Here is a 25,501-nt window from a genome sequence, read left to right on the forward strand (position 1 = left end):
GGGCAGACCCGTGGCCGTTCACCCCGCTCAGGCCCGACCTGCCCCTTCGGCGCACCCTGCGGATAGGAGACGTCCTACGGTGTTGTAGTGCTGGAGGGTCCCCCTGAGCTGGTGTGAAGGATGGGGCGGTCTCTCTTTGTTAGCTGCAAGAAGGTGGAAGTAAAATGCTTCACGTGGCAGAAGGTGGCTGCAGTAGAGATCCCGCAGTGACCTCCTGGGAGCCAGATCCTCGCGCTAACCTCGACTAACATCACTTTTCTGGGTGGCAGTTCTCACTCCTGTTTGCTCGTTAAAGTCTGCCGCTCTTCATTTTCTGTCTCTTTTCCTGGGAGGGGAGTGTGAGAAGTAGGTCGGGTTAAGACATACCAGCATCTGGGTGTAGGTCGGGAAAAGAGATTTTTCTTCGTTGATATTCTGTAAATTAGATGAGAGTTTTCTGATTCAGGATTGAAGTCTTATTGTCACTGTCTGAGCAGGGTAGTGTTCTGTGTAGGTGTTTGGACTCTCCTTCCAGTTTTACAGGGCTGTTTAACTTGTGCCGTATTTTTGCGTTGTAAATAGCTCAGACAAAAGAAAGACCTGTGTTTGTTGTGTTTGTCTTGTCAAAGGTGGAACGAAACTTTTAATCCAGGCTTGCCCAGCTTTGCTTTTAGCAGTTTGTGTTAAAATGGGTTTGGTCTAAGGTGTAGGTCATCTCTTTTTCACTCATCTGTGACAGATATCTCAGCTGCTGTGGAGAGCCGCAGGAAAGCCAGACCATCCAGGAGCTTTGCCTCTACCCAAGCCCTTGCCTTGAGATTCAGTGGTCCTTTAGTGCCTGTTTGCTCAATGGGAATGCTTTATTTAGTCCCTATTAATGTTCTTGTTAGGCTCAGGCCACAAAGCTCTGCCCTAGCAGTGCGCAGAACAGTTGTGCAGCCTTTCCATTCTATATATAGAAACAACCTCTCCTTTTGAGGACTGATAATCCTTACACCTTATTCCTCTGGTAATGAACCCTGTGGTAGGAGTTTATAGCTTGGATCTTTTTGGAGCTGCCTTCAGATCTGGGATTTACAGTGGAAAGACTCGGTTTCCTCTTGCCAGACATCCAGGCTGTTCATTCCAGTTCAGATCTGCTTTGTAAAGCACAGCTGACTGGAGGAAGAAATATCTGCTAAATTAACAACCTGTTCGGGAGGATAAGACTTATGCTGCGGATAAATGTATTTGGAAACTGCTTTTTTCACTGTGCCCCCTTTCTTCTGGTATTGCCTCACACTTCTGGAAGAGTCTTATCCATACAGTATTTGTAATTATATCCCTGAGATGATAAAATAGTGATGACCGTTGCTAGACCCTTCCGAGCTTTGTTTGAAAGGAGATGCAAACAAACCCAAGAAATTATAGGAGAATAATGGGAGTAAGGGCATGCAGTTGCCTAGGCCCATTGTGTATAGCCTGGGGGTTCCAAATCAACTACTAACGTCGTTTCTTCTAAGCAATTGGTTGTCCCAGATCTTGCTACAGTCCTAATCATCCCCCATTCTGATATCAGCGTAGCGGGGTGATATTTGTGCTGTTCACAGGGAGGAAGGAGCAGGTAGGAGCTTAACGGGGAAGAATTTATCCACTTCATGAACTGAAATGAGTAGTTGGTATATGGGGGTGTGGCAAAGGCAAACATCAAGAAATCTGTGTGGCTCTATGAAGTTCTTAGTCCCATTCTGAAAGACTGAGTGATGGCAGCCTGTTTGCCACAGCAGAAATCTCTTTCCTAGTCCTCTTCATTCTGTGTGGGTTTTTTTCCCACGTGAAATGGTGGTTTTCTTATAGCACTTTTGCTGTGGTGTGTTTTGGGAGTCTGAAGTGAATGTTTGCTGGTCTGCTGGAAGGCAATGCTGAACCTCTGCTATTCTGTTCTTCCAGAAACATGCAACATGGCAGCAGCCATGGAAACTGAACAGCCAGGCCTTGAAATCTTTGAAACTGCAGGCCGTGAGGAGCAGGTCCAGAGGGAGGAGCAGCCAAAACTGGAACCTTTCTATGTAGAGAGACATTCCTGGAGTCAACTTCGGAAACTGCTCACAGATACGCGGAAGTATCATGGGTACATGATGGCAAAAGCCCCTCACGACTTCACGTTTGTGAAGAAAAATGATCCTGAAGGACCTCATTCCGATAGGATCTACTATCTGGGTAAGCTTGCTGCGACAGCCTGTGTCTTGACTAAACAGTCACTGCAGAGGCTGTTCGGGTTTGACTGTTCTTGAGAGCTGGATGTTTCTGGCAGTTAAATCAGAATGGATTTCGGGCCAGATTGGCTGATCAAATGTCATGATCACAATTGTAATGTCTCATTAAAATTTGTGATGTAATCTCCCACAGAAATGGTGTGGTCGGAGCTGGAAAAGAACTGTGAAGTGTCCCCTAGGGCATGTTGCCTAGCCGGGAGGATGGGTTAAGTCTGTTTGGTCTGTTTTCTCTCACTCCGAGTACGATATCCCCTCTCCAAAAGCTGTGTCAGTTTGATTCCTTTCTCTTAATTACAACTAGTGGCTAGAATCTTTTTCTTCCTCAAAGTTTCCTTCCAAAAGAGAGCTTATAAATGGAATTTTGAAAGTCCTTTGTGCCTCAGCTACTGATGGAGTAGGTTTTCCAGGGATTCTGGAGGGAATAAATAGCAGTGTAGGGTGGGGATAGCTTAAAAAGTAAATGTTTTTCTCAACAATTTTAGTCTTGATAATGAAGAACTTAATGTAATTTATTGTTCTGGGCCTCAGTGCCTCAATTCTGCATTGTTTCACTAATTAGTGTTCACTTGCTATATCTGCATCTCTAAATTGCAGCTGTGCTTGAAGTGATTTGGCACTGTAAATGATACTGTGAGCAGCCTTCTGGGTGGCTTTTTGGAGCAGGCCTTGTGGTAGAGGAATGCTTTTGTCAAAAGCTGCACTAGCTGAACTAAGTCCATGAAAAACTGGGTTAAGAGGAGAAGCAATGGCCAGAGCAAAGGCCTAGGAGCCAGAACCATGTTCTAGCCCCATTGCTTGCTGCTCAGGCTAGTTGCTTAAGCTCTGATTTGTGATTCACAGAGTCTTTGCATGTGCTGTGCAGTGACATAGTCGGAAAGCTGCAGATCTGTCTCTTTTTCCCCTTTTCAGAGGATGGGGGTCATAATCCTTGTATCATGCTGAGTTCAAGCACGTTGAGGGTGCGTTAAGGCTGACCCCAGCTGAGATGAGCTCTGGTTTCCTATGTGCCACTTCCTGAGCTATAGGTCAGACTTGGCCTTCCCCGGGGCACATCTGGCTCCCTCTGGGGTGATCCCCTTGTGCCTTGGCAGGAGCTTTCAGAAATCTGAATAGCACTGAGGGAGAGGAACAGGAAAGGGACATTGAAACCTTCCTAAAGACGCATTATCTTTGAAACCCAAGCTGCATCATGCTGTATTCCAGCCAGGGGAATTAGCAGAAAGGCTCTCCTTGATTTTAAAAGCCTTCAGGAAGACACAGATATGCTTCAGGCAGCGTGGGGTAAGCCTGGGTGTATTTCCTTGTTCTCTGCCTTCTCCGTGACTTGCATTTCTGAGAAGCAGGGAATTCCCAGAGCGAGGCTGCAGTGCAGAGACTGTCAGTGCTTTCTCTGGTAGGAAGGGCCTGTGAAACTGTTCCTCAGTATCCTGTGAGAGTGTTTGGATTAGTAACAGAAAGCTAATACACATTTTTTTTTCTTCTCACTTTCACAATAGCAATGTCTGGGGAGAACAGGGAGAACACGCTTTTCTACTCTGAAATTCCCAAAACCATAAACAAAGCTGCCGTCCTGTTGCTTTCGTGGAAGCCTCTTTTGGATCTTTTTCCGGTGGGTCCTGATTTCTTTCTTGCTTCTTGGCAGCGTAGCAAGCACATAGGCTTTGGGGTTGCACCTAAAAGCCATCATTACAATTTGGAGTTTATTGTCTTAAACATTTTAAGATTCTCCTTGTACTTGGCTAGCTCTGCAGCCATCTCAAAAACAAGCACAGCTTTCTCATCAGTGTTTGGAGTTACAGCCTTTGTGCATCATAAAAACTGTGTGCTGGATGATTCCTCCTTTGCCGGCAGAGATTGCAAGTGCTAATTTGCATCAAATTCTCTGCTGTGAGATCCTGGGGGTTGCTGAAGGAACCTCTAGTCTCCAATAATCGCTGTCTTGCAGAGGGAAGTGCTGAGTCCCCCTGAGGATCAGTCAGTGGCTCTCTGACTCATCCTGGGGCAGAGGATCCCTTTCCCACTCACTGGGATGTGTGTCCCCTTTTCACCTGTGCGCATAGCAAGCCTGCACCAGTCCCACCCCATGTGCCATGGCAGGTTGGAGGAGGTGGGACAAACCACATGTGGAACTAGGTGTGTTTTTTCCCATGTTATTTCCTGAGGCTGTCAGTCAGACCTAAAATTCATGCTGTGCTCTCCTCCCACCAGACCAGTCACTGTGTATCTTTGCGAAAGTTAGCAAAGACTCTCCTGTGCTCATTCTAGAAATAACAGACCTTCAGTCTGATCTTTCTTATACAAGTGTAGATTGGAAATAATGCCGGTCTTGCTATGGGAGCGGTGGCTAGCAGGTTTAGAGTTATGTAGGATCCGATCATGGCCTGCACCTACAAGTGCTGATGGCAAAGGCACAAGCAGGAGCGGGCTTCTAGCCGCCAGCAGGATTCCGGAGGAGGCAGGTGTCTGCTCCTGGAAGCTTGGCATGCAGAGACACTCTGACAGTATAGTAAGACGTGCAGAGCAGAGGTGTTGATTGTGCTTCTCTGCCTGTATTCAGGCCATCCTGGACTATGGGATGTACTCTCGTGAAGAGGAGTTGCTACGGGAGAGGAAGCGAATTGGCACCGTTGGGATTGCCTCTTATGATTACCACCGAGAAAGCGGCACTTTTCTGTTTCAGGCTGGGAGTGGAATTTATCATGTAAAAGATGGAGGCCCTTATGGATTCACTGTGAGTTTACTCATCTCTCCTGTTTTCTGCAGTACTGCTTTCTTCTGGCTAGAAGCTCCTTTGACTTGGAGCGAAAGCAGAGCGTGATCATCAGTTCTACTAGCATGGCAAGTAGCCTTGACAACCCTTGAAATGCAGAGAAGTCCTCCATAGGGATGCATTTCCATGGTTGTAGAAACTCAGATGGAGAATTACAAGAAATGGTAGAAACTGTGGCAGCAAGGCAGGACACCAGATTTTGTTGATTTTTAACAAGTAGCAATGCCAATAAAAAGCAACACAAAGGCTGTGATGCTCTGTGCTCCTTCATGTAGTCAGAAGTCACATCAGAGGCAGCTTTTGTTCCCAAGCTGTGGTTTAGAGGTCACTGTTCAGCAGTCAGTGCTGTATGTGTTACAAGATTTGGTTGTGTAACTTGCAGAACAAGCAGCCTTTACTCTGCTGGTGCTGAAGCTGGACTTCAAAGCTGAAGTAATTTCTTATTATTATAACAAATGCCTGATGTCTGTCTAACCCTGCTGTCAGCAGTAATTTACTGTACCCTGAGTTGCTTTTGGAGGACAAGATTGTGTGTTCTGCCAGCCCCTTTTTAGGGTGCTGTTTTTAAGAGTGTGCCAGGCTTCTCTAGGCAAGCTGCCTTCTGATTTATGGCTAATCCTCAGCACTGGTGAAAGAGGCCCTGGTGGGATCTGTGCAACCATGGTAGAAGCACAACTTTCCCTATAAAATATCTGCATAGTATTTCTCTGTGTTTAAAATTGATAGATTGCTCTGTTGTAAACCTGTGTGTTTGAAGTCAGTGTCCACACCACTGTGCTCTTAGAGACCTTCTGATAATCCAGTTTAGTTTCTGTAAGTGTCCATGTGTTGTTATTTTTTACTGTGCTTTTTTTTTTTCCCTTTCAAACAGCAACAGCCTTTAAGACCCATCCTGGTAGAGACCAGTTGTCCAAATATCCGGATGGATCCCAAGCTTTGTCCAGCTGATCCAAATTGGATCGCATTTATCCATAGCAATGACATCTGGATATCTAATATAGAAACCAGAGAAGAAAGGAGGCTAACATTTGTGCACAATGGTAATGCATCCTAAATTAAAATCTCCGCACCTCCTCTGCACTTGTTCTTGCTAGACTGAATTAAGCAATGGCACTAGGGGTTCTTCTGAAATCTGGGGGAACGGACACTTTATTCCACCTTGTTTGTCACGTTCTATGTGTTTCCTCTACTGCAAATATTGTGGGATGATTCTTTTCCCTGCACTGTGGAATCTGGCAAAGTGAGTTATTTGTTGAATACATATGGAAGGGCTCTTCCCCTGAAATGCAGCACATTATTTTTTTCTGGAACAGCCTTTTTTGTGTGGAGGAGCTGTGGGTGGAATAGAGCTGAAGGAAAGTTTCTGTCAGTGAAATCAGGCTGCAGGCCTTTTAGAAACAATACAGACAGTTTCTGAATAGCACTGTGGCTTCTGCTGGCCCCTGATACTCAATAACTTAGGTCCTCGCTTCTTACCCTCTCCAACTCTGTTTTAGACATGTATCCTGGAGGAAGGAAAATGGGAAATCGTGGATAAAACACTTTTTAAAAATCGAATGCGTTTTGTATTTAAATCATACTTTGTATTTAAACTACAAAATTTAGATTTGTTAAGTTAAAATTTCTAACACTTTATAATAATGCTTTAGCTTATTTAAATGTTAAATATTAAAATATTATGTAAGTACATTAAAAATAAACTGTAGCAATGACTCCTCAGATGATAATTATTTATGGAGCGCTGCTAAGTTACCTCCAGGGTAACAGGAAAAATATTGAAGCCTTATGGATATGTCATCATGTTGAGATGTTATGTAAGTCTGTTACTTTTGGTTTGTACAGTGAATGAAATACTGATTCTTTCATTTTTCTGAACATTGATATTTTCAGTTTCAGTTGTTCAGAAAGTTTGGGGGTTTTTTTCTTTTATTTTCTTAAAAGTTGTGGTTCCAATTCACTGAGCTCAGGTAGAGAGAACATTTTTATTCTTCAATACATAGAAAATTGAGAAACTAATTGGGTAGGAGTAAGAAGGGAGGATAGCTTTCCTTTCCTAAAAGAAGCTGCCATGTCTGAGAGGATTAGATCCTCCCTAAATAAATCAACAGAGCAGGGTGGAAGCAGAAAACAATTCTGCTGAGAAGTCAGATTTATTATCATGTAATTGTTCCCGGGGGGTGAACTTGGGCCATGTTTGGGATAATGCAAAACTGGTTTGATTCTGCAGTACATCACTAATTCTTTTGTGTCTTTTTTTAGAACTGGCCAATGTTGAGGAGGATCCAAAATCTGCTGGCGTGGCTACTTTTGTGCTGCAGGAGGAGTTTGACAGATACACTGGCTACTGGTGGAGCCCAAAGACACAGCCAAGTAAGTGTGGTGGATCCAGTGTGTCTGACAGGCACAAGTAGCGTCCCCCCCCCTGCTGTGCTGTCCAGTGCAGAGTTATTTTTTTCTGTTACTTGTCTTTTTGCAAGATAGGAATCTTATACTGATAGCTCCTTTTGAACTATCTGCAGTGGTGGGCATGTTACAGTGGTCTTGTGAGCACATGTTACTGGGGGAAGAGACTTCTCTTCTCACAAGGAGAAGTGGTAGGACTTGTAAGAGTCTCAGAGTGTTTTGCTTAATGAAACATGAGTCACAGACTTTGTTGGATTTTTCTTCATCCTTCCAACGTGCTTGTGCTCCTGAGAGAATATTGATGCCTGCAATAACTAACAAGAGCTGTTCTGACCAGGAAATGTTAATTCATTTACAGCACTGAATGGTGGTAAAGTTCTTCGAATTCTTTATGAAGAAAATGATGAGTCAGAGGTGGAAATTATTCATGTCACATCACCCATGCTGGAGACAAGAAGAACAGATTCCTTCCGGTACCCCAAAACTGGTGAGACTCTGATACTTTATATCTCTGTTTCTGGGAGACACATATTTTATTCCATGTGCCTGACAGCAGTGATCTCCTAGCCTAGAGCAGGGGGTTGTTGGAGAGGTGTTGAGTAGTCTTTGAATTGGTGACCAGGTGGTGGAAATGTGTTTGGGGAAACTGCTGCTGTGGAGGTTAGATTAGTCACTGGTGACTGTGCTAATATTCCAGCCATGTGGTTACTAAGAGCTCTGAGCCTGGGTGTCTCAGGAGTTGGCGGAAACCCTATCTGATTGTCACTATTTTGGAGCTGCTGTCTCAGATCCTGGCAGATCTGAGTCGTTAGGAGTTGATTCTCATTACAGCCCCGTGTCTCTGAGGGAACAGCTGCAGAATTACGGCCTTTTGATTTTTTGGGAGGGTTTCTGTTTAGCTGCTGGCAGTGCACTGGTAGTTCAAGTTCTGAAGGACTCTGGTCTCCATGATTGCTCTTGGACTTTGAAAAACAAACTCAGCACGCTTACAGCCTACCAGGAAAACCCCCTGTTGTCATATTTTCAATCAGTAAATGATCCGGAGGCTTCAGCAGTAAAGGGGTGAGGGCAGGCTTGAAGCCTATTAAGTGGAGTGCCGTTGGAAGCAGGGAAGCGGGACGTATGCAGACCTGCTGGGGCTGATTCACTGGCACGAGTCAGGTGTATGGGGCAAATTTGAACAGTCTGACCCTTGTTCTTCTGAGATTTCCCTGTTGTTATAGCAGGGCACGTTGCTCACAGGTAACAGTGGTTCACTCTCTTTCCTCCCTCCTGAAATCTTCATTTTTTGGAGAAATAGCTTCTGTTTGGCTGACCTTCCCAAGCTGCAGAATTCATTCAGATCTTGGGGATTCCCTGATCCACTGGGAAAAGTTTTCTGCTTATGATCCTGACTTACTTCTTGTTTCAAGGAGGAAGAAAGGCTCAGCGTTAGCCTGAGAAGCAAGAGATGACTCCTCGTGTTTTTTCGGCGCTTATGTACACCCAGACTTCTGAGGGTATTTTGTCATAGCTTTGTTCAATGCTAAGTTTCAGCAGTTTAGGAAAACGAGCCAACCAAAGCCCAAATCCCTTTAAAAAAAAAAAATACTAGGTTTTAATCTCTGGGCCTTAGTTTCCAGTCTGAGCTGCAGGGGTAATAGCCCTTTTCTGTGGGTTGTTATGAGGGCAAAGCTTGAAGTAGTGGAGAAAATTCTTCCCAGGGAGAAGGTAAGTACTTAAATAGGCCAGCACTGTGGCCCAAGGCAAGTCGTTTCACCTCAGTGCATCAGTTTTTGTGTATAAACTGGGTTGATGAAGTGGGAGTACTTCACAGCAGCATTGAGAATATTCAAAGTACGTGGAATTTGCCACATGTGGCTTCTTGTGGATCAACTGGCAGGGGCTTTATTCTTTATAGTCCCTCTTTTCTTGCTGTGGAGCAGGCCACAGCATTTAGCACTGCAGGTGCTGTACAGCAGGATGAGTTGCTGCTTTGTGCAGGCTTTGGGTAAAGATTAGATTTTCAGTGTTCAACACAAACATGTAGCTTTATTATCTTAACTGCGCTAGTCATGTCAATAGGTTTTTAAGTGTTTAATTTTCACAGTTTAATTTTCACAGATGCTTTTTAGCACTGGATCACTTTCTATGTACCACCTTGAGAATAACAGCCAAACAGTAAACCAAAGCTTGCTTTGCTGTCCTGATCATTCCTGAGCATTTACTTTCAACTAGTATGTGTATCCTTTGACTGTGGGAGAGAAGACTGACTGTGACAGTAGCATGGCTCTTGATCAGATCTGTTTGCAGGATTACATCCACTGAATCTGCCTCGTGTTTGCAGTTTCTTTTTTCCGTGCCTGGTTCTGTGCTGTCTCTCACACATGCAAGTAGGCTATTTGATCAAAGAGCATTCTGCTATTTGCCTTTTCCAGTTCTGTATTAATAATACCACAATAATCCACAGTTCAAGTCTGCCCTCTTGGAAGCAAACAGTTGGTGCCTGACTGCTAACATCTGTTTTTATAGGTACAGCAAATCCAAAGGTCACTTTCAAGATATCTGAAGTGACAATCAATGCAGAAGGCAGAGTAAGTTCTATGTTCTGCTTGTTTTCCAAATAAATATAATTTCTGTGATTCTTTTTTGGTAAAATTCATTTTCCAGTTCAGTACAAATAAACTTTCTTGGTTGTGGTAGCTTAATGGCTTCTCTGGAGGCAGTGCACTTGGCTCATTCCTATGCAGATATTTGGTGTCTATGTGTGCAGCAGTATTTCTCAAGGCTGTGGTTTCCTTCCCTACCACTGGTTTATGAACTCAGCTGCAGAGCAGAATATTTTAGGTGTGGATGGTTAGACCTTCTTGTGTGATAGATCTCTTGATTGGCTGTAGATATTGGGAAAATTTGATTGCAAAGAAAATATGTCACCTTACAAAAGCATGAACATATGGAAAGAGATGAACTTTGCTTTCGACCCAGGATTTTTTAACAGATGCAGAAATTTCCATAGCCCAGTCCAAGATCTTCGGACAGTTGGGAAATTAATCTTACCAAACAGATACAGTAATAGCCATATGTTATTGGGATTCTTTCTACTCTTGAGCTATTTCAGCCATCAACAGTCACCGCTGGGATAGCGATGCTGACGTCAGCCAGCAAAAGCAGGAAAAGCCATCAGGACCCTTTGGGTACCACTGTCACTTGTTCCCAGTCCCTGCAGGGACAGACCACAGAACTGCATATCATGAATTAGAACCACGTTGGTAACTGGATGTCATGCAGGATGTTCAACATCTACTGATGAAAACACCTTACGAAATAGCTCAGTACAGATCACCTCCCCTTTACATGGGGAAACTGAGTGTTCAAGTGACTTGTCCGAGATGAGCGATGGATTTATGAGCAGCATCCAGATTTCTCAAGTCCCAGCCCTGGCTGTGCTGGTAGTGTGCAGCTCTCCTACTATGCTGGTGTGTGGCTACAGATGGGGTTGAATGCCCTGCGTTGCAAAGGCTGAACAATCTAAATTGCATGAGCTGCACAGAAGAAGTCTTCTGTGTCCAGACTCTCATCGTGCATGAAAACTGGTTGTGGGGGTTCATCTCAGTGTCACTGAATTGCTGCTTTGTCAACAGATTGCAGATGTTGTGGATAAAGAGCTAGTTCAGCCGTTCGAGATCCTCTTTGAAGGAGTAGAGTACATTGCTAGAGCTGGGTGGACGCCAGAAGGAAAATAGTGCGTATGTTAATCCTGTCTCTGCTTAGAGGGTTTGGGGCAATACAGTTAGAAGCAGAATGTAGTGGTCTCCGTCTTCTTCAAGCTTAAGCCTGCTTTCATTTTTATGTTGCTACGAACTTGTTTGTGCGAAGGGGACGATTTTTCCAAAAACCAAAACAGAGTCCTCCTTGTCTCTTTCTCTGGTACCTGGCCCTACTGCTTTGGTATTGGGCACTCACAGCCTTTGATGTATGTGTCCTCTCAGCATCCCTGTGAGAGAGAGTGCAGTGCTATTATCCCCATTTTACAGATGGGGAACTGAAGCCCAGAGAGGCTAAGTGACTTGCCATGGTCACACAGGAAGTCTGTGGCTGAGGAGAGAAATGAGCCCAGGTCCCCCAGGCCCTAGGCTAGCGCCCTAACCACTGGACCATCCTTGCTGACCAGACTTACTGATCAGAAAACCTGCTGTAAGTGCTACTTACATTTGCATGTCATTTTTAACCCTGTAGATGATGTAGTACAGTGTTTCTAACTCACCAGAAGCTTCTCCAGAATTGCAGTTCTCCAGTTCTTGAATCTAAAGATGGCTTTCAGCTTTTTAATTTATTTTTTTTTCCCCCCAAATGTGGAAGAAATGTAGGGACACGTTTGCTCCATTATCTTGCTTTTTGCGGGATTATTGTTAGAGCTACATGTAAAGTCATCAGAAGTATGGCAGGGTCTGCTGCCAGTCCATTTAGGTGCCAGTATTATTCTCTACCAGGTATAGATTTAAAACATTAGTATTTTCACAAGTATCCTGAAATTTCAATTGAAATTTTTCTGCTTCATTATTCCCTCTGATTTTTCTCTTTGCTTTCTCCCCTAAAGCACAATTCAAATCTGGGAGAATAGAATTAATTAAACTTTTGAACCGGCAGTGCTTATGCAATATTGCAATGAAGTGAAATAAGTTCTTGTGTTGTGGAAGAGATTTGCTTGTGGGTGAAATTTTACATGTGGCTTTGTGCTTAATCTGAAATTCAATGTTCTTGACTCCCTCAAAATGCCTAGTGCTAATGAGTGTCTGTCGAGATTTTCAGACCTGTCTAATACTCATGGTTGCATGTTATTTTCTCTAATACCTGTCTCCTCAACAGCATCTGGTCCATCCTACTGGATCGCTCCCAAACTCGACTTCAGATAGTCTTGATCCCTCCTGCATTATTCATTCCCACAGAAGATGATGCAATGGAAAGACAGAAACTTATCGATGCTGTACCAGATTCTGTTACACCTTTCATTATTTATGAAGAAACAACAGACGTCTGGATAAATGTAAGAATTTGCGTTTCAGCCTTCTCTGACAGTTTGTTGTTCAAGACCCTATTTGTAGCACTTGAGCAACATTGTGCTGCCTAGGAGAATTTTCCCATTGTACAAGTTCTGTGCATATTCTGTGCTTCCTGCTGTAAAGAGTTCACAGTGTGTAAAGAACAGAGAGATTTGGGATGCAAAAGCAGAGCTGCTTTGCTTGAGGCTGCACAGTGGTCAGACAGAGCTAGGAGCAGGGCCCAGGGCTCTGGTGTTCTAGGGCAGCCCTTGCCCGCAGTGTTACCCACTGACACCCTCCAGCTTCTTGGTGCCAGTTGTTTACCAACAGCAGTGCCAACAGGTGAAGTATTCTTCAGCCAACAAAGATGTATCTAGGTGATATTGGGTGAACAAGTCCCGAGAGTCTGCTAAACCCCTCCTTAACTACATACGGTCTGGTGAAATAGATTTGTGTGTAATATTCTCAGAGGTGTGCCCTAGGGCCTGTGCTGTGAGACTGGACACTGGTGTGGTAGGCAAATGCTGTAAAAATGAGTCCTGTTCATAATTCTGCAGATAAAGATCGATGTCTCTAAAATGACATCCCGTTGGAGGTGTGCCAGGGTGCAGGAAGGCCTGGGAACATCAATCACTGACAGGTAGTTGGATCTTTCAGCAGAGAGCATTTGCACAAGGCCCTTCAGTGAATGATCTCTATACAGCGAGTGCTCTCTATGATACCATGTTTTCTCCTTAGTAATAGTGTACATGGCTTCAGGATGGTGCAGTGAGTTGTCCTTTCTCCATTATTTTGACTGGGAGCTCATACTGTACAGATAAATACTCCCGAGTCCCTCAAAAAATTGTCCCTTGAAGCAAGATTTGGCATCTTCATGAGTGGAAAGATGATGTCAGCTCATCTTTCTTTAAATAACCCTTGTGGGCTTTTAGACAGCACTGGACAGAGGAGGCCACTGAACTCTGGGTGGCTCTCATATGCTGTCTGCAGAGCTGGACCTACCTCTGTATCTAAGCTAAAAAGGCAAGTGCAGAAAAACTTATTTAATTAGTTTGGTGGCCAGAAGTTAGAGTTAGACTAGCAAAAAGCCTGGAGTTGTGCAGCATACGTGGCTGCTGTCTGCAGACACCCCGTGGCTCATAATCATAGCTGGTTCTTCCAGTAAGGGACAGTGCTGCACCGTGCTAGTGTGAACTGTGTTGTCCGTGTTGAGCAGTGAGAGGGACTTACTATGTGTGACTTCAGTGCCAAAGTCCTGCTGATAACAATAATCCACTGCTCTGTTTCCACAGATCCATGATATCTTCTATGTTTTCCCTCAAACACATGAAGATGAGATAGAGTTCATTTTTGCCTCTGAGTGTAAAACAGGATTCCGGCACCTATACAAAGTCATCTCGATTTTGAAGGAGAGCAAGTATAAACGGTCGTGTGGAGGCCTCCCTGCTCCAAGTAGGTGAAATTATTCTTTTGCTTTAATTGGGCATTTGCTGCTGACTAGTGAAGAAATAAATGTCTTTCCAGGTGGCAGGAATTATTGTCTTATTGGAAACTCATTATTGTCTTATTGGAAGCTCCTGCTGTTGTCCAGGAAAGCACTTCACTGTACAGTCATTCCTCTTGAAATTGTACAGGGGTTATTCTGTATTCAGCATGCCTTAGTTTTAACCCTGATTCTTCCTCATGGAAGGAAAAGTTTCAAAAAATCAGATAGGAAACAAGCTCCCTGTGATACTGCGAAATGCACTTAGTTGCCTTTTCCTTGTCAGTGTTAGGACTGTTTTGTGTGCTGAATTTGCCAGAGGTTAATCATTATATAGCAATAACATAGCTACCTATGATGTGCAGGGTCCAGTGTATCTAATAGATGCACATTGGTTCAGGATTTGATTTTGCAAGTAAGACCGACATAGTCCCTGTCAGCCTTTACAAGCAGTTTGGTAGCAGAGAGGCTGACAAAGAGCACGGTTTGAACACACTGTAAAAAGGTCTGTAGAGGGCCTCCCTGTCTGAGTGGGCCCACATGTTAGTCCCTCTAAAATGAACATGTGTGCTTGGCAGCAAAACCTATGATATGACAACTATTCAGAGAATTCCTCTCTGCTCTTAAAAACAATCATGGTATTGCTGTATAGACAGATATGTTAGTAGGAGGAAATTACTGGCAGCTGTTGCAAATGGAAATGCAGGAAGAGTCATTTCAAGCACAAAATTTCAAGGACCATGTGCTTCTGAGCTGCAGTCAAAGTTTGGTCTTGCTCAGATGCATGATATAGCTGTGTGCAAAGCTCCCGGAGTAGTTTTTCCACAGCATGTATTCTTTAATTTACAGTTTCATGTTGTGATACTTAATTTACTTGGTGTGTGTTGAAGGCACTTGCTGAGCTCCGCACGCACAAAAAATACACCTAATTTTACTAGAGGTTCTAGTTTCATGCAACTGTTGGGCTTTTTTTTGCAGATAGCATTACATCCTGGGTTGATTAGATTTCTCTGAACGCATCCAACTTCTTTTTCTTGCTAAATCTCCCTCATTCTAAGGGAAATGAAACCATCTTATAAAAGCAGAGCTGTTCCCCACACTGTTGCAAAATCCCCCATTTTTTGACACGTGAGATTTCCTTTGCACACCTATTTTTTAAGTATGAAACCTCTATTTCTGTGTAAGTGTCAAAATACTTTTTTTTTTTTTTAAATAAAAAGGCAAGCAAGCTGTCCAGGCCTCAGGTTATCAGGTTGAATCCTGTGAATCCTTTAACATGTATTTCACAGAATGTTAAATAGTACTAGCCCTAACATTTGTCTGGGGAGCTGGCAGAGGTGTGGGTCTTCTGCAAAGGCAGGTTGCTCTTGGGTTTAGTCTAGTAAAAAAGCTTGGAAGGAAGAAGTATTCTTGTGATCATGTGTTTTGTAAAATGTAAAAGTGTAAAATCTCTGTGTTTATGTTGGTTATTTGCAGGTGACTTCAAGTGCCCCATCAAAGAGGAGATAGCGATTACCAGTGGAGAATGGGAAGTGCTTGGCAGACATGGATCCAATGTAAGTCTCTGCTCTTGCTCCATGGGTATCCTGCAAGAAACACACCTTGCAGGGAGGTGGTCTCTGGGGCCTCACAAATCAGTACATGTCCCATTAGTGAGGCTCTGCTCCCTGAGAGGAGTGGATCTTGCCACTCCCTGGTATTGAGTTTGAGGATATGTATCATGGGTTTTTTTGGTCTACAGTGTGCTTTCATCCTTCTCTACTTTTGATACGCTATTCTGGACCAGAGGTTGTGGTTTTGGCAGTGTGGGAAGGAAACACAGGCAACATTAGTTGGCTTTCTTTTCCTGCGTGTTCCTATGTGGATCCTTGTCAACAAGGAGTTTTCCCCACTAAGTTCAAGGCAGGAGGAGAAGGGAGCAAAAATACCGTGAGGCAGCAGTGAGGAAATTCCACGTGTTCCATGAGCAGCAAGATGTCATGATGGTATCCAACTGCTGCCCTGGAATCAAGAGATACTCATTGGAGGGATCAGCGTAAATCTCTTAGCCCTGTCTCTTTTTAGCCAGAATACACAGTGTTAATGTTCCATGTAGCCTGTGAGCTTGCACAAGGAGGGAGAGAGCTCCTCAAACTGCTGCTTGTCTAGCTCTGAGCTGGATGAATTCTTTGATCATTTGAATCAAACAGCAGTTCAAAGAGAACTGTTTGACTCGGTTTGGACTTTGTAAAGGTCTGTGAAATCCTTCCTAAATGTAATTAGAAATGGGGTTAGGGAATGAGGTGTGCAAGTTGACCTGCACTTGAATCTGTTTTGCTGTCTGCTGAAAAAGAAGGGACAGCTGAGGAATATTTAATATGGCAGTGGTTTACAGTCAGCTGCTGCCTTGATTTCCTTCTGGGGTGGTTTATATATCACATGTGATTTGGGAAAGGGTCTGAAGACTGGGGAGATGACAAAGAATGGGGGACAGTTGTTTGAGGGACAGGATGCCATCCAGAGGGACCTGGACAAGCTGGAGAAGTGGGCCCATGTGAACCTCATGATGTTCAACAAGGCCAAGAGCAAGGTTCTGCACCTGGGTTGGGGCAACCCCTGGTATCAATACAGGCTGGGGGATGAAGGAATCGAGAACAGCCCTGCCAAGAAGGACTTGGGGGTATTGGTGGATGAAAAGCTGGACATGAGCCAGCAATGTGCGCTTGCAGCCCAGAAGGCCAACCGTATCCTGGGCTGCATCAAAAGCAGGTCGAAGGAGGTGATTCTGCCCCTCTACTCCACTCTGGTGAGACCCCACCTGCAGTACTGCGTCCAGCTCTGGAGCCCTCTGCACAGAAAAGACATGGACCTGTTGGAGCAGGTCCAGAGGAGGGCCACAAAAATGATCAGGGGGATGGAACACCTCTGCTATGAGGAAAGGCTGAGAGAGTTGGGGTTTTTCAGCCTGGAGGAGAAAAGGCTCTGGGGAGACCTTAATGCAGCCTTTCAGTACATAAAGGAGATTTATAAGAAAGATGGGCACAAACTTTTTAGCAGGGCCTGTTGCGATAGGACAAGGGGTAATGGTTTTAAACTAAACGAGGGTAAATTTAGACTAGACATAAGGAAGAAATTTTTTGCAATGGTGGTGGTGAGACACTGGCACAGGTTGCCCAGAGAGGTGGTAGATGCCCCATCCCTGGAAACATTCAAGGTCAGGCTGGATGGGGCTCTGAGCAACCTGATCTAGTTGAAGGTGTCCCTGCTCATTGCCGGGGCGTTGGACTAGATGACCTTTAAAGGTCCCTTCCAACCCAAACTATTCTATGATTCTATTTAGGATAGCAAACAGTAGGGGAGACTGGGAAGAGTAAAGGACCTCCATGAGAGAGCTGAGCAACAAGGTGTGAAGTGCAAATCATAACTGACAGAGTAGTGGACAGTAAGAACAGTCATTTGGCTTATTCCTTCCAGATTGTTGGGCTATAACTCAGCTTTATGGAAGTGAGGCAGGGGGGAGACTTGGAGGCAGTAGAACTGGGTATTGTTTTGGCAAAAAACAATATTGAGGGATGTGTTGTTTTGGTTTTGACAGATTTACGTTGATGAAGCCAAAAAACTGGTATACTTTCAAGGCACAAAAGACTCACCTTTAGAGCATCACTTGTACGTTGTTAACTACGAGAATCCTGGAGAAGTAAAGCGGCTCACAGAACGTGGTTACTCTCACGCCTGCTGTGTCAGCCAGGTACCGTTTGCCTGTGAGGCCCCTGTATAGGCAGGGCTGGCTGGGTGTGCTGTGGCTTATCATCAGTCTTGTCCTTAATCAATCAGCAGACAAGGCTGTATTTGAATATAACAAAAGTCGATTTTACAGTGTGCTGTGTGCTCCTGTATGTGGTACAGCGAGTGCGTAAACCCTGGAAACCAGATTTGACCTCCCAGTTCAGTTGCTCTTCAGCTCACCTCAGGCGAAAGGAGCTTGAAACTCTTTTGAGCCTGGCTCTTTTCGCCTGAAGTGGGCTATAGAGCAATCACCAGAGGAGATGAGCCTGTGGCAGCATTGGGTGGGGTTCCAGGCATCTGGGGCAGTCGCTGGGAATGCTTTACCCAGAAGAGGATGTGTGACAAGATCCTCATGCCACTGTTGGTTTTGCAGGTGTATTTTTGGCTTTGGAGTGTTAATATCTGAGTCTTGCGAAGGACCGTAGCTTCTCAGAGTCTGTCTGCTGTTACCAAAAGAGCCCAGACTTCCTGGTTTAATTTGGGCCGTAAACATTGGTTGGACTCAATGATCTTAGAGGTCTTTTCCAACCTTAATGATTCTATGATTCTGTGATTCTATCTTCTGAAAGATCTAAATGCAGAAAAAAGTGATCACTTTTGCTTGTGCCTCCATACTGAGGGGTTCAAGATAACGTTCTTTTTCTCCCTAGGATTGTGACATGTTCATCAGCAAGTACAGTAATCAGAAGAACCCGCACTGCGTGTCACTTTACCGGCTGACAGGACCTGACGATGATGCAGGTCATAGGACAAAGGAATTCTGGGCTACCGTTTTAGATTCAGCAGGTAACAGGAATTGAAAAAGGACAACCAGGATCACAGAATGAAAGATATCCCAGAATATGCTTGCTTGAAATTTGCTGTTGTCGGTGACTAGACTGGTCTCTGAAACTCATGCTTGTGTGAGGAGTTCTTGGAAGTACCTGAGTGACATTTTCAGCTCAGCAACGAATGGGTATAAACTGGCCATGAAGGAATTTAGAGTGGAAATTACTAAGTTTCTGTTGCCAGAGCCAGTAGAAACTGTAGATAGCATCAGGGGAGGGGTTTAAGTGCGGTCATTTACTCTGTGCTATATGCCTGCTAATGAGCATATATAATGCTTCTGGGCCTCTGGGGAGGGGCATATACTCCTTAAATAGTTGTGTGCTTCCTACTCATGTCTTTGTGAGGCAGCTCTTGGGCTTTTATTTTTCCATTTTGTTTCTCTTCTCTTTCATCTCTCCTTCCCCAAGGCATACTCTGTATTCTATGCTTTCCATGTATTAATGCAGTGAGTCCTAAGTGGGGTTAGGAAGGGATGGGATACCTGTAATGGCTGTGTCAGGGGAGAAGAGTTACTGTTGTTCAGAGGAGAGCAGGGATGGGAATGTGATAGGACTGAGAAAGCTCCCCTAGGGCTGGGGCATTCCCAGGCTCTGCCTGGTCCCAGCCACATCCACTGGAAAGTGTGGGAGAGCTCCACTGGGATTGCAGCGAGATTGGTAATGGGGCAGGGCTGGAGCAGAGCTGCACTATTCATCCATTCCCTGTTAAACCCTTCTGTGGCAGGCCCTCTTCCTGATTACATTCCCCCAGAAGTGTTCTCCTTCGAGAGCTCCACAGGGTTTACACTCTATGGGATGATGTACAAACCTCACAATCTGCAACCTGGAAAGAAGTACCCCACTGTGCTCTTCATCTATGGAGGGCCTCAGGTGAGTGTGGCATGTTGGTGAGCAGTGGGGCGGGCTGGCCTGGATCACTCCACTGCTCTCCTGTATGAACAGTTCCTGCTCTGTGCTGAGGATAGCGTACAGCGTTTTGCCTGTTTGGCGACTAGCTGCTTGGCTGAAGGTGCTGTAAGCGGTCATGATTTCCAGGTCATAGACTGAGGCACTGCCACTTGTCTGAAAACAGGTACACAGTAACAGAGCTGGAACTGGGAGAAAGGGGAGTGCAGATAGTCCCTGTTCCCTGTTCTCTATCTCCCCCTCCTCCATAGGGGGTCCTGTTCTTTGTTTCCACTTCCCCCATGTGTATGTGAGGGGAGCTCCCTGTTAGTGCTGACCGTTACCAGTGTGTGCTCAGGAGAGCTTGCTCCCCAGTCCTCCTTTTCCCACTGATGAATAGGAGAAGGTGAGCCCCTTAGCCCTGCTTTGGTTCCCCCAACTCTATTGTGCCCTGCTATGGTCCAAGGCAGCTGGAGTGAGACTTGGTGAAGGGAAAGATTTTCTCCTGGGAAAGAACAGAGAGAGTGGAGAGCAGAGCTGCAGGCTCGGGGTTGGGTTGTGCTGTCAGCAGCTGCCCCTCTTGCTCTATGCCCATTGGTGCTGCAGTGGAGCTCAGTTCAGCTCTTCATATCTGTGACACAGAATGGCTTGTTACTGGGGGACGAGAGTTTATTTCATAGCAGATCAGAAGCAGGGAGAGGGAATCCTGCAGCAGGGAGTAGGGATCTGGAAAACTTTACATTATAAAAATGTATAAAACATTTAAAGGAAGGTAAATGTAAATAAAATCTGACTTTGGATTAAGAGGCGACCTCTGGATTCCATTACATATATGGTTGTGTCATTGCTCTTCTTCTATTCCAGGTACAGCTAGTGAACAATCGGTTTAAAGGAATCAAGTATTTCCGTTTGAACACTTTGGCCTCTTTAGGCTACGTCGTTGTTGTCATTGACAACAGGGGGTCCTGCCACCGAGGGCTGAAGTTTGAAGGAGCCTTTAAATACAAAATGGTAAGTGGAGCTCTGAGTGTGGCTCTTCGTTTTCAGCCAGAGACAGATTTGAGTCCCAATGTTATCTGAGCTGAAGCACTGATTTGGGACAGATGCCCAGCATTGCCTGTGTGACGCTGCCGAGGTATGGGGAGGGGAGTTGCATATAGCTGAGCAGTGTGGATTTGAGGAAGGAAAGATGCTCAATATGGGAAAGATACAATGTCAGGGTTTGAGGTTGCAAACCAACTCCAGCTTGGCAGGCATAATGCAAGGGGTTCTCTGACTCCCACCAGATATGCTTTGCTGCTCACATGAAGCAGAATAGTTTCATTCACAGCATGGGTTACTATTTAGGGCAGTTCCTGTGTCAGGCTGGAGAGGGTGAGTGTGTTTGGCCGTGTGTACAGGCAGGGAGGGCCTGTGCCAGGCTCTGCTGGCTTTACAGTGAAGCTCTCTGTGTGTTGGGAATGGCATTTTCATGCACAGAGCTAGAGTGCAGCCTTGCTTTTGTAACAGCAAAAAGCGAAAACACTGGAAAATCTTTCTGGTCCCCAAGCAAGGAGACAAATGAAGAAAAGGATGGTTAAGAGGTGGGTTAGCATGTAGTTATTGTCTTACGGGGGAAAGGGGTCATCTTTCTGTAACATGCCTAGCACAGTGGAGTGCTGGTGCTTGGGTGCTGCACAAAAAGAAGCAGCAAAGGTCTGAAGGTAGTTACCTTTGGAAATCCTGAGAACGTAACTTTTGTCTGGAACTAACAAAACTTACCTTTTACTCTCCCCTCCCAGGGACAAATAGAAATCGATGACCAGGTGGAAGGGCTGCAGTATTTAGCATCGCAGTATGACTTCATTGATTTGGATCGTGTTGGTATTCACGGTTGGTCCTATGGAGGCTACCTCTCTCTTATGGCTTTAATGCAGAGGTCAGATATCTTCAGGGTATGTTCATACATTGAGTACTTATTCTGGTGGTGCAGACAGAATTTTTCCCTTAATCGTGTAACCTCCCATGGGTGTTCACAGCACAAAGACTTTTGAGCTTGCCCTAGACAAGTGAGGACACAGTGCTCTGGCTGTTTTCTTCAAGACTCTTCTATTTGGGTGACTTCCGAGAGAAGCTGCTTTGCTAGCAAACATTTCTTCCACGGTATTTCTAATTAAGCTTCCAGCCTTTGGTTATTTTTTTTGATACTTCACAGACAACAGATCTGAAAATCTATTCACTCTTTAAGGCTAGTGCCTGCTAACAAGCCACAGTACCTTTTAAAGCCAGCAATCAATGGGTATTGGAAGAGCAGTTACAAGTTATTGTGTGACCTTGGGTTGTCTCCTCAGTTCTCTCCACTTGTTTTTCTGTGTGAAGCATGGGGATGAGATGCTCTTCCTCCGTAAGCCTATTGTCACTGTTAGGCTCTGAGAGGTGTCTGGGACTGGTATTCACATGGAGTCTGTACTGGTACAGCTATGGGACTCAGCTTTTCAGAGACAGTGATACCAGTACAGCCCCAATAATTAGTACTAACAGAGATGCCTCAAATCAGAAAATTGCGTTTGTGCAGTTAAGTGCTGCGCTTTCCTACCTCTCCATACAAATTTGCAGCTTTTCTCCCCAGGAGAGTGTGGTGTTCTTATTTGAGTGTAACCACCCCAAAGAGCATGGTGTGACTGCACCATCACTGTGCTTGCTTCCCCCAGCTCCAAATGAGCCAGACATGATCTTGACCTGATGTGAAGGTGTGGTGTTGTCCATGAGGCTTCCTGCATTAATGCGTGCAGGGTGCTTTTGGGCAGAACATGCTTGCCATCCAAGAAGCCTGGCATGTAAGAGGAATGTGGGGCTGTTCAGGTAGGCCAATTTTACTGGAATATCTGAGAGTCTGTTCTTGTGAGCTGGGGTGAGGAGGAACAACTGTTCACCCCGTTCAGCTGAGCACAGAAGAATATTCCCTCTCTGGAACTGTGTAAGAGAGCTTTAAACTGTTGGACTGTTGAGCCCTGCAATAACTTAACTGTGCTGGTACAGCTGCACCAATCTCAGGTCACCTATGCTGAAGGTACCTCATATAGTCTCAGCTGTTGCCCGCTTTGTGTCAGCTGAGCTCTTTGTGCTGTGAACCAACTAAGGGAAATGATCCTGAAAAAAAAAAAAAAGATACCTCCTTCTCTTCCTCCTCCCCTCTTTCCCACCCTGAGAGAATAGTTTCTTTGCAGACTGATCTATTCCCAGATCACATTGCCCATGCTGCTTCGTAACAGTGTTCTGAAGCAGCCAGGAGGGCAACCTGGGGATGGGGAGAGGTACTGAAAAGAGGTTCTTGTGATTACATGACTTTAGACCACTGTAGTAAATGGCCAGACTGCTGTTGGCAAGTTTCGGAGGTAGAGATGTGGTAAGAGCTGGATATTGCTCTTGGGATGTGTTTTATTCTTTGTGGCTGTTCTTGCTTTGTCTGAGTCCAACCTGAATATTCCTGGGAGGTTTAATAATTATTTGTCTCAAGTCCTTAAGGATTGTTATATTTTTACTTTTAAAAATACCTGTCTTGAAAGGGTTTTTTTGTGGTGGTTTTTTCCTGTTGGTCTTTTTTTCACAAGCCTCTCTGCAAGCTGGTGGTAGCTATGCAAGGTAGTTTGCTGAGTCCTAGGGAGCTATATATAGATCCCAGTTTCTGTTAGACATTCAAATGAACAAAGGTTTTGCAACCCGAAAGCAGAGCACTCTGCGTTCTGGACAAAATCCACTTCCCTCAGCAGGCCTTGCAGGTGATAAGTTTAGTATTGCTTCTGATTTGTCTGTAGGATCTTCCTTGTTTTCAGCAGCTGCCTGCTTTTCAGCACGTGTAGGTCATAGCTGAACTGTGCTGATATGTATGAACTGTGGGAGGGAGAGTGAGGATTGCTTTTCTTTTTCCACTGCAGGCTGTGGATTATAAACTTATCAGTGTGTTTTGGGCAATTATAGTTGCAGTGGGATAGAGATGTGGGAGGGAGGGACGTTCCCAGATCAGGGGGTCAGGTGTTGTCATTCCCCTCCCGATGGTGAGAGCCCTGTTGAACTTGCAGGTTGCCATTGCCGGAGCACCCGTCACGCTGTGGATTTTCTATGACACTGGTTACACAGAGCGTTACATGGGCCACCCGGATCACAACGAGCAGGGGTATTACCTAGGTTCGGTGGCCATGCAAGCTGAGAAGTTTCCTTCTGAGTAAGTTTCGTTCTGGCTCTTGTCTTCTCCTTTTCCTACCAGGAAAGTGCAAGCCCCATGGACACATTTTTATCTCCCTGTTCTTGGCAATTGAATCCTGGAATCACAAATGCTAGTATTAAATAATAATGTGGAGGGAAAAAAAAAAAAAAAAAAAAAAGACTAAACCCCGACACTAATAAACTTAATAGACTTGAATGAACATTTGCATAATTACAGGCCATTCCATGTAATCCCTTTTATCCTAGCTGTAATTAAAGATTATCTTTTATGTCTAAAGAAATGACAAACATATCTTCAATTATATGATTAGCACTTTAGAGCCACATTAAGCTAGACAAAAATTAATTGATCAGAATGTTTTCTGCATGCTCTAAGGCTATATCAGCACAGTGTTGTCTGCAGAGCAGGCTGAGACCATGGGCTTTCTTGCCAAAGAACTGAAAATCAGCAGTGATTCTGAGCAAGTGTTAAGCCGTTGTATTGTCCAAGGTAGGAAATACTTCTGAGAAGAAAGAAGATATACAGATGAAAGGTCTGACCATGATGTGCATATGCAGGAAGAACTTTTAGAGGAGGAGAGAATAGGTTTGGGAGACATGTCCATCCAGAGCAATTTACAATAGTGAAATTACTGTCTTCAATGCAAATATTTTCTTCTGTTGAGTGTTTTTGAAGGGATGTTTGTGGACTGAAATGACTGGCAGGTTCTGGGATGCTGTCTAGAAATGTTTGTCTCTTGCTTTTCCCAGACCAAACCGTTTGCTGCTGCTGCATGGATTCTTGGATGAGAATGTTCACTTTGCACACACTAGTATTTTGCTCAGCTTTTTAGTGAGAGCTGGGAAACCATATGACTTACAGGTAAGGCCAGAACCAGGGTGTAAAGGTAATGTGTCTGTCTTTGAGAAAATTGGAACTTTTAACATGGCTGTGCTTGGAATTCTAGGATAGAACTGTAGTATTTGAGCCTAACATTTTTTTAAAAGGAAGATTTCATGAGTAAACAAAAAAAATATTAGGCAAATGAGCAGTTAAGAGCAGTTAAGGCTGCTCTCAAGGAGGTCTGCAGTTTGGAGGCAGTACAGCAGTGTTTGTGCAGTGTGGAACAAGGTTCTGCATTTTATTAAACCCTGCTGGTTCTGTGCAGGTGTAGCCCAGGTATCCCACACCATGCCGCAGAACTGGGAGGATGATGATTTACATGATGGCTCTGAAGAGGATCTGTCTCTGTTCAGCCAGGCTGATCACCCCCAAGCACAGCATTAGCTGGATTAGAGGGTGCAGCGGGTTGTCTCTGGGTTCAGGCAATGGAGGATGGGGTGTATTAGTTCAAGTGCAGAGTTAATGCAGGGAGATTACATGAACGTTTTGAATGTGGCTCTGGGATTGGTTTAAATGTTGGTGCCCGCAACTCTTGTGAATACTTATGGCTTTATTTTCTATTTTAGATCTACCCTCAGGAGAGACACAGTATAAGGGTACCCGAGTCGGGAGAGCATTATGAACTCCATCTACTGTATTACCTGCAAGAGAATCTGGGCTCTCGTATTGCTGCCCTGAAGGCAATGTAACTGACCTCTGCAGAACTCTGCTCCACTGGCTGCTTTACCGAACGAGGAGATGTAGGAAACTAGAGAAAATAGGATGGACCATTGCATTTTGGTGCCTGCCACATGTACACACACGTACACAACACACACGGAGACACTTTTTTAAAAGTAAATTTGGTGCCATACAGGAAATTAAAGTACGGTAACCTAATAACTTTAAAGCTTAAGATGTAAATAAAATCAAATGTCTGTGGTATTATGCAGTACCATGGGTGTTCTCTTGGGAGGAGCTGAAACTGAAAATAATGTACTTCTACAGCATCAGATCCTTACTTTTTAAAAGCATTATGACATAATTGATG

The 25,501-nt window shown here is 44.6% G+C and overlaps 1 protein-coding gene across 4 annotated transcripts; it reads left to right on the top strand.

The window, feature by feature from the left end:
- Positions 1–1,914: 1,914 nt before the first annotated feature.
- DPP8 (dipeptidyl-peptidase 8) lies at positions 1,915–25,394 on the top strand. 4 transcript variants are annotated; one of them, XM_009576109.1, is made up of 19 exons: positions 1,915–2,178; positions 3,731–3,843; positions 4,792–4,965; positions 5,876–6,044; positions 7,264–7,380; positions 7,766–7,894; positions 9,919–9,980; positions 11,028–11,128; positions 12,253–12,430; positions 13,718–13,877; positions 15,385–15,464; positions 17,483–17,635; positions 18,324–18,459; positions 19,225–19,370; positions 20,250–20,396; positions 21,167–21,319; positions 23,444–23,586; positions 24,339–24,450; positions 25,038–25,394. In XM_009576109.1, exons 1-19 carry the CDS (start codon positions 1,920–1,922, stop codon positions 25,158–25,160), a joined length of 2,655 nt encoding a protein of 884 aa, XP_009574404.1. In that variant the 5' UTR covers positions 1,915–1,919; the 3' UTR covers positions 25,161–25,394. The 4 variants fall into 4 exon arrangements, with proteins under 4 accessions (XP_009574404.1, XP_009574405.1, XP_009574406.1 ...); XM_009576110.1 differs by having other exon boundaries at positions 7,264–7,374; XM_009576111.1 differs by lacking the exon at positions 21,167–21,319 and having other exon boundaries at positions 7,264–7,374; positions 25,038–25,227.
- Positions 25,395–25,501: the final 107 nt, after the last annotated feature.

Source organism: Fulmarus glacialis, unplaced genomic scaffold (assembly GCF_000690835.1).
Source record: "Fulmarus glacialis isolate BGI_N327 unplaced genomic scaffold, ASM69083v1 scaffold12444, whole genome shotgun sequence".
NCBI lineage: Eukaryota > Metazoa > Chordata > Aves > Procellariiformes > Procellariidae > Fulmarus > Fulmarus glacialis.